This window comes from Paralichthys olivaceus, chromosome 20, assembly GCF_024713975.1.
Source record: "Paralichthys olivaceus isolate ysfri-2021 chromosome 20, ASM2471397v2, whole genome shotgun sequence".
Taxonomy (NCBI): Eukaryota; Metazoa; Chordata; class Actinopteri; order Pleuronectiformes; family Paralichthyidae; genus Paralichthys; species Paralichthys olivaceus.
Genome location: NC_091112.1, coordinates 3,565,763 through 3,583,644, shown reverse-complemented (window position 1 = coordinate 3,583,644; position 17,882 = coordinate 3,565,763). Strand labels below are relative to the sequence as shown.

The 17,882-nt window shown below is 42.3% G+C and overlaps 2 protein-coding genes across 3 annotated transcripts; one reads left to right on the top strand and one right to left on the bottom strand.

Annotated features, from left to right (window-relative positions):
* Positions 1-9: 9 nt before the first annotated feature.
* olah (oleoyl-ACP hydrolase) lies at positions 10-2,086 on the bottom strand. The gene is made up of 7 exons (XM_020108893.2): positions 1,952-2,086; positions 1,723-1,850; positions 1,209-1,347; positions 1,006-1,105; positions 676-845; positions 485-567; positions 10-356 (listed from the first exon to the last, which is right to left on the bottom strand). Exons 2-7 carry the CDS (start codon positions 1,847-1,849, stop codon positions 214-216), a joined length of 762 nt encoding a protein of 253 aa, XP_019964452.2. The 5' UTR covers position 1,850; positions 1,952-2,086; the 3' UTR covers positions 10-213.
* An 895-nt stretch (positions 2,087-2,981) lies between these two features.
* Positions 2,982-17,080, top strand: ago3b (argonaute RISC catalytic component 3b). Of its 2 annotated transcripts, none has more exons than XM_069516705.1 (20): positions 2,982-3,209; positions 3,355-3,637; positions 7,259-7,430; positions 7,586-7,706; positions 7,896-8,104; positions 8,496-8,632; positions 9,064-9,198; positions 9,389-9,476; positions 9,574-9,721; positions 9,974-10,093; positions 10,189-10,332; positions 10,869-11,002; positions 11,354-11,538; positions 11,695-11,854; positions 12,053-12,143; positions 12,356-12,550; positions 12,671-12,805; positions 12,911-13,012; positions 13,173-13,372; positions 13,480-17,080. In XM_069516705.1, the coding sequence occupies exons 2-20, from the start codon at positions 3,619-3,621 to the stop codon at positions 13,586-13,588; spliced, it is 2,604 nt and encodes an 867-aa protein (XP_069372806.1). In that variant the 5' UTR covers positions 2,982-3,209; positions 3,355-3,618; the 3' UTR covers positions 13,589-17,080. The 2 variants fall into 2 exon arrangements, with proteins under 2 accessions (XP_069372806.1, XP_069372807.1); XM_069516706.1 differs by having other exon boundaries at positions 3,056-3,209; positions 10,189-10,311.
* Positions 17,081-17,882: the final 802 nt, after the last annotated feature.

The following is a 17,882-nucleotide window of genomic DNA, read 5'->3' as shown; positions in this document are numbered from 1 at the left end:
AAAAAAAGGTTTCAGGACGTTAAATCTATATTTAATGTTTAGGTTTGCCACAAAAGGGGCTTAAGGAGTTTGAATAAATTTATTCAATTACATTTATCACAAGTAGGGGTTAAACACAAAATGTTACATTGCGGAAATGTACAAATTTAAATTCCATCACATTGAATTAATATAAAAACATAATATATTGGACACTGTGAAGTACATATATAATCAGAAATAGTCCATTTGTAATGTTTCCAGATGATTTGTGATGTATTCTAATATGTGTTTTTCATTTCCAGCCTCCTTCAGGTAGAAGTGAGACCCGTCGAGCATCCTAATGGTGAAATCTCCTGATGTGATTTCTTTCCAGGCTGTAAAATAAATAAATTAGCATTAATTACACACAGTATGAGCCCAGAGAGGACATGCAATGACTCCTAATAATTTTTTTTATGATTTTTTATGATTTCATTTAACGTGTACTTCGACGACACCTGACCTTGTAAATCATGAGGCACGTCGTCCTTTCCGTCAAAACACGTAACAGGGCAGGTCAGGAATGGATCGTCTGGTTTGTTATGCCTGCAGAAAAATCATGGAATCCAGTCACTGCTACTCACATTCATACTGAAACCTGCACTGTTAGAAATGAAATACGAGATAAGAAACAAGCAGGAGTTGTCGGCTCGCCTGTAATTCTCCACCACGTGCAGGTCGGCCTTCAGGGCAGGAAGGAACAACTTCATGACCTCGGGATTGGCCAGAAGTTCAGGAGGCGTTCCTCCGATGGAAATCAGCCACTTGAGAAAGTCTTCGTCTGATAAATCGCTTCTCTTTGGGGCTTTGATTCGAATCTCTGACTAAATCAAACAACACAGGACTGGTTTATTATTGACACCAAAGCACTTGTCTTCTTCAGTCAAGCTTTCAACAGTAGTGGGAGTATGCAGATGTTCCTGGGTGTATATTTAACACAGATGGAGACGGTGAAATGCAGTTAAATTAGATGAATAAACTCACATAAGGTGCAGAGACACCAGACAGGAAGATGTGAGCCGGTTGGAGGTTGTGAAGCTTCTTCAGAGCATCTGCCACAGCGAAACTTGTGTAGGCACCGAAACTAAGACAAACCAGAAACGTGAAAACAAATGAAACTGGATGAATGAAACACACACATGTGTTTTTATTTATAAAAATTAAAAAAAACCTTTCTCTCAACAAACCTGTGGCCAAAGAGAGCAAACGGTTTCTCCTTCAGCAGCGGTAACAGCACATCGATAACCTCGTCTACGACCTGCTGCATGTTCAGAAAGAACGGCTCCTTGGCTCGTGTCTCTCTGCCTGGAAGTTTGACTGCGAACACTGGAAGTGACAAAACAAGTGTTCAACATATTCCCAGCTACATTCTTACAGAAAAGATATTTTGTTAAAATTCACCTTCTTTTTCAGCAGAGGATATGATATTTTGCACAAAAGATTAAAAACTAGAATGGTCCAACAGATTCTATCAGGCTGCACAAACTCATGGATTTCAGTCCCCTGATTACAAATACATTTTTATATCAAGATCCATACTATTAATACTAATACTACAATAATAATACAATACATTTACAATAACAACTGTTTTAAATGGAACCTCACACAACTGGTTCTACTGAGAATCCAGAGCAGGTGATCAAGGCAAAGTGCAGCAGCTCTTATGCAACATCCTCCATGTGTGTGTGAGTGTGTTACCTTCCACAGAGCTGAGGACGTTTCCCCAGCGGGCGTAATGCAAAGAGCCTCCTCCTGCCCAGGGGAAGCAGATCAGCCGGGCAACAGCTTCTGGGTTTCTCTTAAAACAGCTGATCACCTTCTCCATCCTGATCCAACACAACACATCTGAGTCACACCTGCTGAGGGAGGCAACACCTGGAACTGAACACAACACACATCTGTCACATGTTTCTACTACACAACTCACCTTAAAGCAGAGATGAATTCCACACTGAGGGGGTTGTTAGGATGTTAAACCACATGTGTTTGATGCTGGGAGCCTGAGTCAACTTCTCAAGTGTTTCCTGGTTGTTTTCTTCTGTGGTTTATGCTGTGAGAGGATGTGAATGGATTCTGGAGACATCTACAGTGTGGAGTGTGAATCTACTGCAAGAGGCAAAGAAACCACAATCAGCAGTTAATTCATCAATCTAAATATGTATATACATGTTCTTATAATATCCAGATGCACGGGAAAGAAACTTACAACATCTGGGACGCAACTTTTTTTGTTTTATTTCAAAATATTCTTTTGAGAAATAAAAAGTTTCCAGGAAGTGACGTTTTCAGTGCAGTTGGTATTTCCTGACGGATTTCCCTTAGTGGACGAGGTCGTCAAGTTAAACAGAGTTAGTCAGGGCCGTGCCGGAAATCTCACAATTCTGCTTATACTAATAGAAACACATACTAAACATGAATACACATGACTAAAACATAATTTAATTAATGAAGAGCAGCGATGTCAAAGTGAAAAAAACATTTACACCAATTCCAGTCGTTTAATAGGACAAATATTAACAATTAAAAGACAAAATTATTAGAAAATGAGATAAATCGCCCTGCACTCTATTTTTTTAACTGATGATAATTTAATCTGCATCAGGGTCTGTTTACTTTCCTCCCTGTTTCTATCAATCAACATTTTAAATTTTATTTAAGCCCCTAAACAGTTTCAGATAAGAAACGTCTGTATTTATACTTGACGTAGTCTTTTTTTTTTTTTTTTAAAGCCACAAGGTGGTTTATCTAACATTCTAATACAGTGAGTTTAAATATGAAAAGTAACGAGTAACGATAACTTTTACATAAACAAAGTGGAGTGTAATATTTCAACCTCTGAGATAAATAACCAAATGATAGGAACACTCAAAATACAACTAGCTCGAACTAGTATTTGCACTTGAGTAATGAGAAATAAGAGAAATAAGAAAATTACAGGAAACTCACTTGGCTGTGATCTATTAATCCGCCATGATGCTTTTGTTTTTGCAGGAGTCCTCCGGAAGTGCCACAGTTGTCTTCCTGTTAGCTTGTCGTCAGAGCGGGAGAGGGCGGTGTGAAGAGCCGGACACAGACCGGGTCTCTAGCCGACACACGGGAGGAGGACGCCGGGGAAGTGAAGCTCCGTCACATCGGTGTGAAAAAGACGTTAAACTCACCGGGGGGACCAACACAGCAGCTGCCGGGTAAATGTTCCAGTCGCTCCCGTTTTTCAGTTACTAGTTACCGGCTAGTTGTGAGCGGCTAAAGCTAACTGTTAGCTTCAGCGAAATCCAACCACCTCCTGTCACCAAACATTTGAAACTCCAGACGCGTCTCCTCTCCTCTCAGGTTCACGGATCAAACTTTGAGGCTTCGAAGCGGCGACGTGTCGTCAAACTCCGAGCTGTCACCCCGGGGCAGGTCGGTCGAGCTGCGGTAGGAGAGAGGACTTTACAGCCGAGGGAACCCCGAAGCGGCCCGGGTGCACATCCGCCTGTCAGCCGGAGGGGAGCCGGGGGAGGGTTCAGCGAGGTGTCGGCCAGCGGAACTTTCGTGGAAGTTTTGCAGAAATCGATCGCAGGGAGCCGGGTCATCCGGACCGAGACCTCATGAATGGAAATCGGAACAACAGGTGGGACTGACGGCCATGCCGAGCCGAGCCGAGCCGGGTTATTTTCATACTGAGTTCACTGCTGAGGCCAACAAGTGTGTTAAAGTTAAACCACCGTGTTTATTGTGCACAGCTCAACCCGAACACTCCTGCAGCAGATACATTCAACACGATGTTCACTTCGTATTGAAGCTGTTTCTGACAGTTTCTATTTCATGGTCCTTCTGGAAACTGTCTCCATTATTTAGTCCAACCTCCCGAGAGTAGGTTAAGTAAAAGACACACCTTTCTGTGCAATGCACCTCAACGCCACAGCATCAACAAACCACGTGCTTCTCAATAATCAGAGAAGCACAAACCTCATACAAGGTCCAACAGTCCCTCCATGAAACCGCATTCAAGTCCACTAAAGATCCAGATTCGTATTTGAATCTGCACAAAATCCTCCTTGTTTCCATCAAGGTCCTTGTATCTGGTAAAAAAAAATGTGCATGCTCAAAAATGCTGAAAATAATGATATTATAATAACCCAAAGACAATTTACACGTGTCAGGAGGGACAGAAAGAAAATAAAGTAATTCACGAACGATGTTAAACAAAATATTGGAAAGAAAAACCTCCTGGTTACCTCTTCCTGACCAAGTAACACATCAAAATTGAATGGGTTCTGCAGTGACCCTTACTTCCAATGAGTTTCATTGTAATCTGTCCAGTAGTTTTAGTGTAATCCTGCTAACTAACACAGAAACACAGATGAAAACATGTCCTCCACATGCGCTTAGTGTCACAGCTGCACCAAATTGCACATGCTCATGGATATCGGTCCTCTGAATATGTCTGATTATTTTCATTACGATCCACGGATTATTCCCTGGGTTATTGGTGAAAATGTCAATTGTCTTTTGCTCCATCATTTAAAAGTTTTTTTTTCTTGACCCACATCTCTTTTTGTTTCACAGAAATCGATATGGTAATTTTTTGCGTAACCTTGCTTTCAAACAAACAAACCAACAAATGAACTTGACAGGGGCAAAAAATATCCTCCTAGTTGGATAATAATAAAAACAGAACACAATCATTTTCATGAAGTGAGAGTTGATTGCAGGACTGTTGACAGCTGAGTGGTAGTGGTGCGTAAGTTGTCGGGTCATCTTAGGCTCTGGTGCTCAAGCCTGAAAACTGAATTCAAAGTCCCAATGTCCTGCTCCAACTAACTGTCTCTCAGCTGGGTTTTGCCGGTCATTTTTGTGTCTCATTGTGAGTGAGTGTGTGAGAGAGTGTGAGAGAGTGTGAGAGAGTGAGAGAGAGTGAGAGAGTGTGAGTGAGTGTGTGTGCGTGTGTGTGCGTGTGTGTGCGCGCCCCCAAACCAGTCTCACTGGTTTCTTTTCATTGTCTACGTCATTCTTTGTCATCCGTCACAGACAGGTGGTGATCCCGTCAGGTGTGTCTGAAGCCTCAGAGTGGCTGGCTCCCTTTCGGGGGGTGTGTGTGTTGTGTGTCTCTCTGTGTATGTGTTGTGCGTCTGTGTGTGATTTGAAGTGCAGCCTCTCACACCAGCTGCCATAGTTACCTCAACTGTTGAATAGTGTTCAGTTAACTGCCTGTGTTAATTACAAATCAATCGAGCGTGGCAGGACACAAGTCAATTTACTTTGTTGGCAAGGGTCACAGCTTGTGTATTATTGATGTTGGTGACGCTGGTGAACTGGGAGGACAACGAAAAGGGCTGGTTCAGTGATACTGACCCATTAATTCCCCTCCCACTTCCCGCTTTACAAGCTCAGAACAAAGCTTTATTTGATACGTGATTTAATTTAGAGTCTATCAGGGATTTGATTAATGAGCTAACACTATTTGATTCAAAATATAATACAACACCACGTTTGTTGTTCTTGCCATAACGCTTTTAAAAGTCAAATCTTCCTCCATCATCCATTCAGAGCAGATATAATTGATCCTTTAATTGATAAACAGAAAGACAAGTGATCAGCATCAACTTTTTAAACTCACTTCACTTAAGTTTAATTTATCGAGATAAGAAACGCCAAAATGTTTTTTCCTATTTTTCAGATTCTACACTACTGTCAGTGTCTTTGTATTGAATATTTTTTAAAACAAGGGTTTTATAGATTGTTCAATATTTAACCTGAGGAAAGGTTTCGAAAAGATGAAACTAACATTTTCTCAATAATACAAAATCAGCTTGACATGTTTTTAATTGCACCTTATTGCCAGCGTGTGGATTAAATGTCTGCTCCTACCGGTCGTGTGGTGCATGTGTCTGATGAAGCAGCCTGATAAGTGATCGTTCTTCTCTCCATCGTTGCTCATTCTACAATGAACCTTTGTGTTTTTTTTCAAGTCTTAACTTGTGAAGAAGCTGCTAAAAAATAATCCTGTTTTTACTTTCTGCTAATTTTAATCGTAAAACTTCAAATTTATAAAAAAAAAAACCACAGATTTTTGTCACAGAAGCCGAGACAATTCTGTGTGCATCTGTCCTCCCTCCTCCTTTCGGCATGCTTTTGGTTGCCATGGAGAAACCGTAGCAACATGGGCACCATCACCATGGGAACAGCACATGGGAGGAAGCGAGCTGGGGACACATCAGCAGAAAGCGCAGTCGTTTCATGAATGATTCCTCCTTACAACAGGTCCAGGGTCAGCCCTTGACCCCCGACGGCGGCACTGTGTAACAGTTTTATTATTTTCCACCCACAGCTGCTCTGTTTGCCTCATTCAACACACTGCCACACACCTTGTTTTCACTGTACACTTTCATTTCAACATCACATTATGGCAAGCTATTTGTGCTACTTTTACAGCTTGACCTCTGTGCAGACTTTGTCATGTTGGTCATTATGTGAGTGTGGATCCTCTGAGTCACATTTGTGGAAATTGTGTGGTGGTGTGATGTCAATTTCTTTCCTCTCCAAGTACTTTCCACATTGGCATTTCTGAAAATTGGTGTCAAATGGCCATGTTGTGTCACCCGCCTACTTCTTCTCCCGTCTGGCAAAGGCTATGTCAGTCAGGAAGGAATCTGCATCTGCCAACGAGCTGGTCTTTTATTCAAAATGTCACTCAACTCCACAACCTTTACACAGTCATAATCAGATTGACTTGGGGGCTACGCTGGCTTGTTTGTCTTGACCATCAGTTTTATCTGGTTATTAATCTGTGACGTCCCTGACCGTCCTCAGTCGCAGCAGCCACCATCTGCTCTTTTCATCCTTACTAACCACTTACTTCATACAGTTTGCCCTCATTTCAAAGACCTTCATTTATTTAAAAGGGTTCGACACATTCATGATTACTGTTCTGAGCTTTGTTTGAGCTGTCATTGATTTGGTAATGTTCCAAAATTAAAATTAATACTGACGGAAGGTGGAATGCTTCATAAAAGATTGAGTTTTGTGTTGCTATAGTACAAGACACTCTAAAAGTATAAACTGAATCTGTCCTCGAGCAAGAAATACTATAACTAAAATATTAAGACAAATTTCTCTTGCATTAAATATGAATTCATTGATTCCATTAGATTTTTTGATGGATACTGTAAACACATATTAAAATAGTTTTTAAGTGTGTAGTGAAAGCCATTGCACGGTTGTAATGAATTTCCTGCTTGATTTGTTGTAGGAGCCGCTGAAGCCCCAGCGCTTTTTTCACTGCCACGGCGACCCGGCCATGGCACCATTGGGAAGCCCATCAAGCTTCTGGCCAACTGCTTCCAGGTGGAAATCCCCAAAATCGATGTCTACCTGTATGAAGTGGACATCAAACCTGATAAATGTCCCCGCAGAGTCAACAGGTACCAGGAAAACCCCACAGCCTTGAGATCAGTTTTATTCAAACCAGTGCTTCAGACCGCAAACACCTTTATTCTCATGCTTTTATGTGTTTGATCAGTTGATGATCGAACACAATAATATGCAAATTACTCATTTTCTATGGTTGTCTTTTCAGGGAGGTGGTTGACTCCATGGTTCAGCATTTCAAGGTGACTATCTTTGGAGACCGTCGGCCAGTTTATGATGGGAAGAGAAGCCTTTACACTGCAAACCCACTTCCTGTTGCCACTAGTGGGGTAAGAACTGCAACGATCACAGCTCCGCTTGATAAAGATCACAAGTGTTTTGTAAGAGGCTGCTGTTGATGGTGGTTGACGATATCTTATCCTGTTCTTGGTGGTTTAAAAAAAAAGAAAAAAAAAGAGCAGCACTTTAATAAAGCTTAATTTGTATCTGACAGCGGCTTTGTACGTTTTCCTCCTCAGGTTGATCTGGATGTCACCCTGCCTGGTGAGGGGGGGAAGGACCGCCCGTTTAAAGTCTCCATCAGATTCGTGTCGTTGGTCAGCTGGCACATGCTGCACGAAGTCTTGACAGGACATGGCGAGGTCGAACCCCTGGACCTGGACAAACCCATCAGCACTAACCCTGTTCATGCTGTGGATGTCGTCCTTCGGCATCTCCCCTCCATGAAGTGAGTTCCCTCACATGGACGTCTGCAGAGTTTTGTTTTCCTCACCTCTTTTTAAAAAAATAATACCTTCAAATAAAAGAAAACTCAGGTTTCCTAGATTTTAAGTTTGGTTAAATTCTTTATGGTGATAAGGACTATAACAACAATTCTATATGCTGCAGTTTACCTTGATCGTGGAAAGATGGATTAAAACATCTACTTTGTAATCATTAACTGGAAAAGGTTTCAGTTACATGAACAAAAATCTTTTCTGGCCTCCTGTGGTCTCACACCTGTAACCTGGGCAGCATTTGTGTTATGCGTCACAGCCTGGTCACAGCCTGGGGGAGCGTTTTATTTTGGCGCTCTGCTGATCTTTGTGTCGTGCATGTGTGTCTTATGTCCTCCCCAGGTACACCCCCGTCGGACGATCTTTCTTCTCCTCCCCAGAGGGCTACGACCACCCGTTGGGCGGAGGAAGAGAGGTCTGGTTTGGTTTCCATCAGTCAGTACGGCCAGCCATGTGGAAAATGATGCTCAACATTGACGGTGTGTAAACGTGAAAGTGGGAGCATTTACAGAAACGGTTTTAAGAAATAACTTAATTTGTTTTCTTGCAGAGATAAATGAGAATCCATCCACACATTATCTATCCCACATACTGTATCTTATCAGGGTTGGTCATAATGCTAAGTAACTATTTGATGCTCAGCGTCTTATTTAATGGACAGACACTAAAAAAGCTTGATCACAAACCTTTTCAAAACACTTACAGGACCATGTGCATGTATTTTAATCTCAGCTCTGTTATAGAAAAATGTGTGAATTGCACCCTCTTTAAAATGGTTGCTGTCTTTGAGTATAAATAATATCAGAAGGATCCTCTTCTCTAAATACAGTGTGTCCAGTGCTGCGGGCTGAAAATTTGCAGTTTGAACCAACATTATTTTACAGTGTGACTTTGTTCTGTGTTGTTTCAGTGTCCGCCACGGCCTTTTATAAAGCACAGCCAGTCATTCAGTTCATGTGCGAGGTTCTGGACATTCACAACATTGATGAGCAGCCCCGCCCCCTCACTGACTCCCACAGGGTCAAGTTCACCAAAGAAATCAAAGGTTTGTCACCAAAGAGCTGTCGCTGTGTCCACTGTCTGCAGCTCCGCGCTGTCGTATGGGAAGTTCTTGCCATTTGTTTCATAAAGGAGGAATTTTGCAGCTATTCAATTGTTCCCATCATTGGATTAAAGCTCCGGTCACTTGCATTTTACCAAGACTTGTTCACATCGATGACTTCACCATTTCACAGGTCTTAAAGTGGAAGTGACGCACTGTGGAACCATGCGTAGGAAGTACAGAGTCTGCAATGTAACACGACGCCCTGCCAGCCTCCAGACGTATGTTTCCACATCACTCCGCTCGCTGTTACACTGCACTCAGAGCTGTCACCGGCTTACATTAAGAGAGAGATTCTTGTTGCTGTCAAACTCGCAGGTTCCCGTTGCAGCTTGAGAATGGTCAGACAGTTGAACGCACGGTGGCGCAGTACTTCAGAGAGAAGTACAATCTGCAGCTCAAGTATCCACACCTGCCTTGCCTGCAGGTGGGCCAGGAGCAGAAACACACCTACCTGCCCCTGGAGGTAAGGACCCACGGCGACTGTATGATTCAAAATACTGGACAAATAGTGTTTTGGAAGTTTATTCATTTCAAAATGACAATGTCAATAAAGCTGCTAAAAGTCTATAATCATTCTTTTATTCTTAAACCAGTGGATGGAGAACAAACCTGTGTCTAAGGATCATAGTTTGTGGGATGAAGTATAGGGGTGGAGGAGGTCAGAGCATTAGCAGGTTGAGGGATATTTGTCAGTGCTGTTATTTTTTCCTTTCAGGTTTGCAACATAGTAGCAGGACAGCGCTGCATTAAGAAACTAACAGATAACCAGACGTCGACCATGATCAAAGCAACAGCTCGCTCTGCACCAGACAGACAGGAGGAGATCAGCAGGCTGGTGAGTGTCGGACTGTGGACCAGCATTGCAAGAACCTTTTTTTTATTATTATTTTTTTCTTTTTTAAAGTAAAATAACGTTCTGTCCTCTCTCAGGTGCGAAGCGCTAATTACGAGGCCGACCCGTTTGTCCAGGAGTTTCAGTTCCGCGTGCGAGACGAAATGGCTCAGGTGATGGGCCGCGTCCTGCCGGCCCCCATGCTGCAGTATGGCGGCAGGGTGAGCTCTGAACCGTTTATGGTACTTTCCCTTTAAATCACGCTTCATTTGCATGTGTTTGTCTGCATGTGTTGAGCAGGGCTGGAAAAACAATGAATAAACTGCATTTAAACATCTTTTAAATTGACCCTTGATATTCTCATGGTTTCAAGTGAAGAAACCTTGTGATTAGTGTCTTTAAATGTATTTTATATAGTTGATGTGTTAGATGTGTTTTCACTGTGCTAAACGCTTATCTCCAGTCACACCTTGTCACACCTTCCTCTTTACTTCTATGAGTTTGCTGTGGTTTTATGCTGTTTTCACACATTCATTATGTTTTTGAAAAGGTTTTGCACACCTGTCATAAACATTTTTTTGCATGACAGCTAATTTGCATGCACCAATCAGAACTCTGCACGGATGAAAAATTAAAAAATCAATTTGACTCTAATGCCACAATCAGCCAGTCACTGCCTGAACTCCGTGAATCCACACATTGTGTGTGTGCGCCTATGTATTGCATGTGTCCGTGTGACTGTCAGTCCCAGCAGATCAACCCTGCACTGTCGTTTCAGAACCGCACGGTGGCCACACCCAGCCACGGGGTGTGGGACATGAGGGGGAAGCAGTTTCACACCGGAGTGGAGATCAAGATGTGGGCCATCGCCTGCTTCGCCACACAGAGACAGTGCAGAGAAGAGATCCTCAAGTGAGTCCACCAATCGTGATCGTTTACTTACTTGTTGGCAGAGTTTAAAAACTCACAGAAAAAGTTGATGAACCATTTAAAGAATGTAAAGAAAGACTAAAGTACGTATGAAAGTGATTAATGAATGAAGAAAATCTAGTTTTAAAAGACTGAGCTCAGGTCAAAAAGAATTTCTTAACTTTTATGTCCTTTCCTAATATCCTTTATTCCTAATATCAATGAAATAAAACTATTTTAGGGGCACACAGTATAAACCCTAGAACGTTTTTATTCACCTTTCATCACCATTGATGTTGAGAAATGTGCTGAACATGAAACTGTGTGAACGCATCTTTCAATTTTCCTGCTAAGGAGCTTCACAGACCAGCTGCGGAAAATCTCAAAGGATGCTGGGATGCCAATCCAAGGCCAGCCGTGCTTCTGTAAATACGCCCAAGGAGCCGACAGCGTGGAGCCCATGTTCCGACACCTGAAGAACACCTATGCTGGGCTACAGCTCATTATTGTCATCCTGCCTGGGAAAACGCCCGTCTATGGTACACAGATAAATATATTTCTAAACCAAATGGCCAAAGACAATGTTTAAACAGTGGCCAAAAAAGTCAGTGAACTGAGAAAAGTCAGAATAAGTTCATTAGAAATAGTTAACAGTAAACTTACGGTAATTAAAATGTCCGATCTGTTACCTACAGCTGAGGTGAAGCGGGTGGGCGACACCCTCCTTGGCATGGCCACCCAGTGTGTTCAGGTGAAGAACGTGGTGAAGACGTCCCCTCAGACCCTCTCAAACCTCTGCCTCAAGATCAACGTCAAACTGGGAGGAATCAACAACATCCTGGTTCCACACCAACGGTAAAAACCCGCAACTCTGATTAAAACTGATAGATGACATCATGACACTCAAAAAACACCAGGAAATAGATCCCTGACGTTAGATCTGCCTCCATTTGCTTAGTTTTTTTTTTTTAATCTTATTTTTCTCTCTGTCCGCTGTGTGACACACGACTGATTAGTTGAAGGATAATTTTCCGTTTCCTCTCCTCCGTCCAGGCCGTCTGTGTTCCAGCAGCCTGTCATCTTCCTCGGGGCTGATGTCACTCATCCTCCAGCAGGTGACGGGAAAAAACCATCGATTGCAGCGGTGAGACGTCACTTCAGAGAAAATTTCCACTTTTCTTCTCTCTCAAAACTACACAGGAAAATGTGTCTCCCCCTAAATGTTTTTACAATAATGTCAGCGTTAATATTCAGTGATTACATAAAGTGATATTTTAACCTCCTGCAGCAAAAAACGTCCTGTCTGTAGTTCTTCTAAGGACATTAACAGAATGCTGATCTGCTCTTCCTCTGTAGGTTGTGGGCAGTATGGACGCACACCCCAGCAGGTACTGCGCCACAGTGCGGGTGCAGAGGCCCAGACAGGAGATCATTCAGGACTTGGCCTCTATGGTGCGAGACCTTTTGATCCAGTTCTACAAATCAACGCGCTATAAACCAACCAGGATCATCTTCTACAGGGACGGAGTGTCGGAGGGCCAGTTCAGACAGGTACAACGCTGATTCACGTTGTTCCAATTATACTTGTTTAACAGTATTTGATTTAGTATATTTAGAAGTAGTGTTTAGGCTGAACAGATCCTGCAAATATTCCTGTATCTTTCTGTGCAGGTGCTGTACTATGAGCTGCTGGCCATCAGGGAGGCTTGCATCAGCCTGGAGAAAGAATACCAGCCGGGGATCACGTACATCGTCGTTCAGAAACGCCATCACACGCGCCTCTTCTGTGCGGATCGCAACGAGCGGGTCAGCAGCACAGACGAGCCGATTTCATAGAAATTTTTAAAGATAGATATAATTGCAATTTAGGTAAAATTATGTTTCTTTACATTTATCATGTTTCTCTGTCAGGTTGGACGAAGTGGAAACATTCCTGCCGGCACCACAGTGGACACAGACATCACCCACCCCTATGAATTTGACTTTTACCTCTGCAGCCACGCTGGGATCCAGGTAAAAAAATCACTGCTGACTTTTTCGGTAAACTGCTTTTCCCCTTTTGCATCAACCAGACGTCCCTGCTTCGACTCATTTCAGCAGCTCTCTGTTTGTCCTTCCTCCGTGGAGCTTCATTTCTCTGGGGTGTGATTAAACTCTGCTCTCCTCTCTCCAGGGTACGAGTCGGCCGTCTCACTACCACGTTCTGTGGGACGACAACTGCTTCACCGCCGATGAGTTCCAGCTCCTCACCTACCAGCTGTGCCACACCTACGTCCGCTGCACTCGGTCCGTTTCCATCCCAGCACCGGCCTACTACGCCCACCTGGTGGCGTTCCGTGCCCGCTACCACCTGGTGGACAAAGAGCACGACAGGTGAGGAGAAGGTTTTAAACTCACAGGATCATTTCAGTGCTGCAGGTCCTTTTTTATGTCACTTTGTCTTGATGTGTTGTTCATTTGTTTGTTTTCTGTTGTTGCAGTGCGGAGGGCAGCCACGTCTCAGGGCAGAGTAATGGCAGGGACCCCCAGGCGCTGGCCAAAGCCGTTCAGATCCACCACGACACATTGAGCACCATGTACTTTGCCTGAAACCCTCCACCTTTCTCAGTCTCTCCGCCAGTCTTAAGGTCCGACCCCACACTGGTGAAGCTTTGGTCACCGCAGCGCGACGGTGATGGCGGCAGCTACTGCATAAGGATGATAGAAGCCAGAGAGGAGTCACAGCCACATTATGCAAATTTTAAAAACCAGCCAATCGTTTCCCTGTGCTCCTGCCCACACATCACCACCCTCTCTCTCTCTCTCTCTCGCTTTATTTAAATCATGATGAATCTACAGCAGCTCAAACTTTTGTTTTGCAGGGATTTTATTTTGTGTGTGTGCGTCTAACTGATGGCGGAGTAGGTGTGAATATACAAACTGAGGATTCTTTGGTGAATGAGTGGGAATGAAGCTGAACCAGCGAGGATCCGACTCGCTCCGTCGCCTCATGTTGAGCCTAATGTCGCTGGTTTACAGTTTTTACATGTTTGTTTGTGTTTTCTCAGCTTTCTAGACACGGAATGTGTTGTGTTGTCTGTCGAACAAGTGCGTGATCGCCATAGCAACATGGCAGGCTGCCTTCACGGTTACCGATCGGTCTCCTTTTTAAGCCAATGGTTCCTCGCGTTCATCCAGCCTGACGGTGAGAATCGCAACCAACACAGACACTGAATGAAATTGTTTTTTAAAAACAAAAGCCACGTACAGCTGCGTCTTAAAGGCATCGTGTATCGCTTGTTGCCTTAGTGCAAGATGCATAAAGAAGACTGTTCGAAAACTTCTCTACGTCGTATTTCAGCTTGGTACCGTTTGTCATACCAAATGTTTCTCGTGCGTTTTATTCCTCTTCCTATTTATGAGTGTTCTTTCCCTTTTTAGTTTTTAAATTAACTTTCATATTCAGCAATAGAACAGAGTGGACGGCTTATATCTTCTGACGACAACAAGCGCTTCAAGAAACTGATCATTTGTCAAGAACTCCGTCAGTGCAATAAGGTGCTAATGCATAGATCAAGTTCTGTGCTGAATGATTTCGACGAGTATTTTTGTCTCCGCGAGTTTTGGCAAGTTGAATTTGGATTCAGGAGCGGAAAGTATTTGACGTTCTCGTGGGTCAGTCGGGAGGTCGGATGGTGCGTTTGGAGAAGAGTGATCAAAGTGCCTAATGTGGTTTGAAGAGTGACGTGTGTGTTGGATGGAAGGATGTTAAACGTATGTTGGTTTGGGCAACTCTGTATAAAAACTCTGCACTGACACGTGGACCAGGACGACACAGAGGACTGTTACTGAAGTCTGGTTTTCTAATTATCTTATGATTTCAACATGTTTTTACATGAGACAAATTTTAATTGGTTATAAAGTATTGCAAACTGTGTTTTCTTACTATCACAAGTATCCGATTAATCCGACAGAATGAACCAAGTTAAATGAAATCACAACTCAGTTCATTAGGCTAAGAATGTCTTATCATTCCAAAAATAGCACATTTTCAAATATATTTTAAACTGTCACGGTATATCGCTCCAACATATGGGAGAAGAAATTAAAGTTTCCTTATAATATCTAGTAAATTCTGTCCAGATCCAGGAAAAGCTTCACATGTTGAAATCATAAAATATTTTATTATTAAACAAAACCTAGTCTCACACACGGAGGAGTTTGAGTTTGCAGGTTTGTCTGCGTGTCGTCAGCCAGCTTTGGTCTGAACGTCACTGTTCATGTTCCAGTGCTTGAATTTCAACACCGATGAACTTTTGTCTTTCTATTTTGGATTAAAGCGACGTCGTCATGCAATAAGCAGCGGTTAAACTCAGACTTACAGTTCAGCTGTTGAGATTGTCGTCTTTAACGTCGTCTTTAACGCCCTCACGGTGTAGTTTAATTCAGACGAAGCCTTTATTTTCATCAGTCGGACCAAACCAGTGTGCCTGGTCCGGGTCAGGGTGTTGTGACTCGGTGTCAATACTCTTACAGCGTCGTGCTCAAAGGCTCTGAACCTAAGCTGCTATATTTGATATTTCATCAGATACATATATATTAAATATATTGACGGAGAAGGAGGCAGAGGATGTGGTGTTTTACTGCACTTAAAAAAACAGCTGCATGTGTTTTAACGGTTGAGTCGAGATGCTGAGGTTTTGTTTGACTAAAGATTTTCTCTCTGACATTTTTAATTGTAAGGAAACCGGAGCTGATCGTTTTTTTTTTGTTTGTCGTCATGTTGAAGCAGTTTCTCGTCGTCGGACATTACCAGCATTTTTACTTGAATAGTTTTAGTAGTCATGGGCATGTTTAACATTGTTGTCTAGTGCTCTGCTTGTTTTTAAAAGTTTATATTTATAAATATATCAAGAGCCTTATAACAGAAATCCCCTCTTTCCTGTCAGGATGCCACCTGCAGTCATTTGACCTCCAGAGGCTGTAGGACAGATCCCCTCACAAAATATAAGTCTTTTTAAAACTGAATGGAGAAATATTTATATTTAAAGAAACCAGTGTAATGCAGATACCACTTGTCCTTTATGAAGCAGAGGCCTGATAGCTGTATTGAAATATGATATTTAATTGTCATTTTTCCAAATTGGATAATGCAATAGCTGTGTTTTCTGCTTTGTGGAGCCTGTTGGAGGTTTGTGGTGTCACGCTAGATGAACCGTCAACCCTCCTCTGCAGATACGAGCTGTGAAGACGTCCCTCCACTTTCATCATCTCAAAAAGCTCATTCATTTTATAAGATCCTGCATATTTATAAAAGAGGAGGAGGGTTGAAAGTTCATCATTGGACTGATTTGTCAGACTGTGCCTTTCCTGATGGTGCTGAAAAACATAAATCAAAGAAATCCTCACATTCAGAAAGTCGACAATAATAAGTATATATTGATACATGACAATACTGTAAGGTGTGGTTGTGTGTGTATGTATTTGTGTGTGTGTGTGTGCTTGTGTGAGACTTATGCCAAGAATACAAATTATGCAGAACTGATCAGTTTTGGAGCTGTCAGGACCAAAAGGCCTGCGGGGATCAGTTTTTCATGGACGGGCACTTCCAAGCACAACCCAAATCTAACATTTAGGAGTAGCTCAGTGTTATGTAGCATTATTTATTTAGCTCTTATTTCTATTGGGACGGGACTTGACCCATTTCTCACTGCCTGGAAACATGGATGTGACTCAAACGAGCGTCACTGTTAAACCCCTTCATGATTTTCTTCTTCGAATGTGAAATTTAGACGTTTACAGAATTGGGATGTTTCTTTAAGTCCTCGAGTGCCCGTCTCATGGTTTTCCCCACAGAAATTAATATTTAAACGCCTCTGTGCTTGGCTGCATATCATCATATTCTAAAATTATGTTTTGGTGTCACAGTGTATTAATGTGATTCCTTTTTTTTTTTTTGTGCCCGATTATGAGATTGAAATTCACTTTTAGAAGTAAACATCTTTTTTGTCTTAACACTCATTTGATCCTTGTCTTACAAGTTGAGCCTTTTTCATTTTGTTGTATTTAATTTTTTTGGGAATAAATACTCTATGTAATGTTTTCATCTGCGTCTCTTTGTTATTTATCAGGATTATACAAAAACTACTCATTTGATTTCCAGTAAATGTTGTGATGTTCATTAGTTTGTGTAATGTGTTGCAGCTTGATTGAATTTAAGGGAACAGTTGGCGGAGGTACGAGTTGTACTATTACTAAACATACATCTTATATTTGGCTACACCTCATAAAAAAATCTGCAGATAAGACTTGGGAACAGATTTTATTAAACTTCATATAAATCGTGTGTGTAAACACCGAACTAATAAACGGACGTGCACTGCTGAACCCGCTGTCCTCAGAGCTGTGTACAAAAGGACTCTATAAACTGATGTTCTGTATGTACATGCACCTGCACAGGAACTCTGGGTTCATTATTACTGACAGGAAACAGCCACAGGATGTTATCAGTCCCCTCCGAGCAGAAAGACACAAACTTTATAACCAGCGAAGCATAGTGTTTACACCTGTCCCTGCTCATAACTCCAAATTAACTCGGGAGTGCTCAGTCTCCACTTCCTATTATTGGCGACCAACATCCCCTGATTTTTAATTGCTTCATCCCTCGCTCCTATAAAACCCTCGTCTTTGATTAAACCGTGTCCTGTTTGAACTCTGAGTCACAGAGTTCAGCGCCTTCGGGGAAAAAAAAATCTACACTTTGTTGACGCCAGTTGTCAGAGAATGAAGAGATGTTTAAAGATCAGACGTGCGGAATCCCAGTGGGATCAACACCGTCAGTCAGTTTAGAGTAAATTAACCAATAAAGTTCTTTGCGTTCGTGTTTCCTGTTAATGTGCTTGTG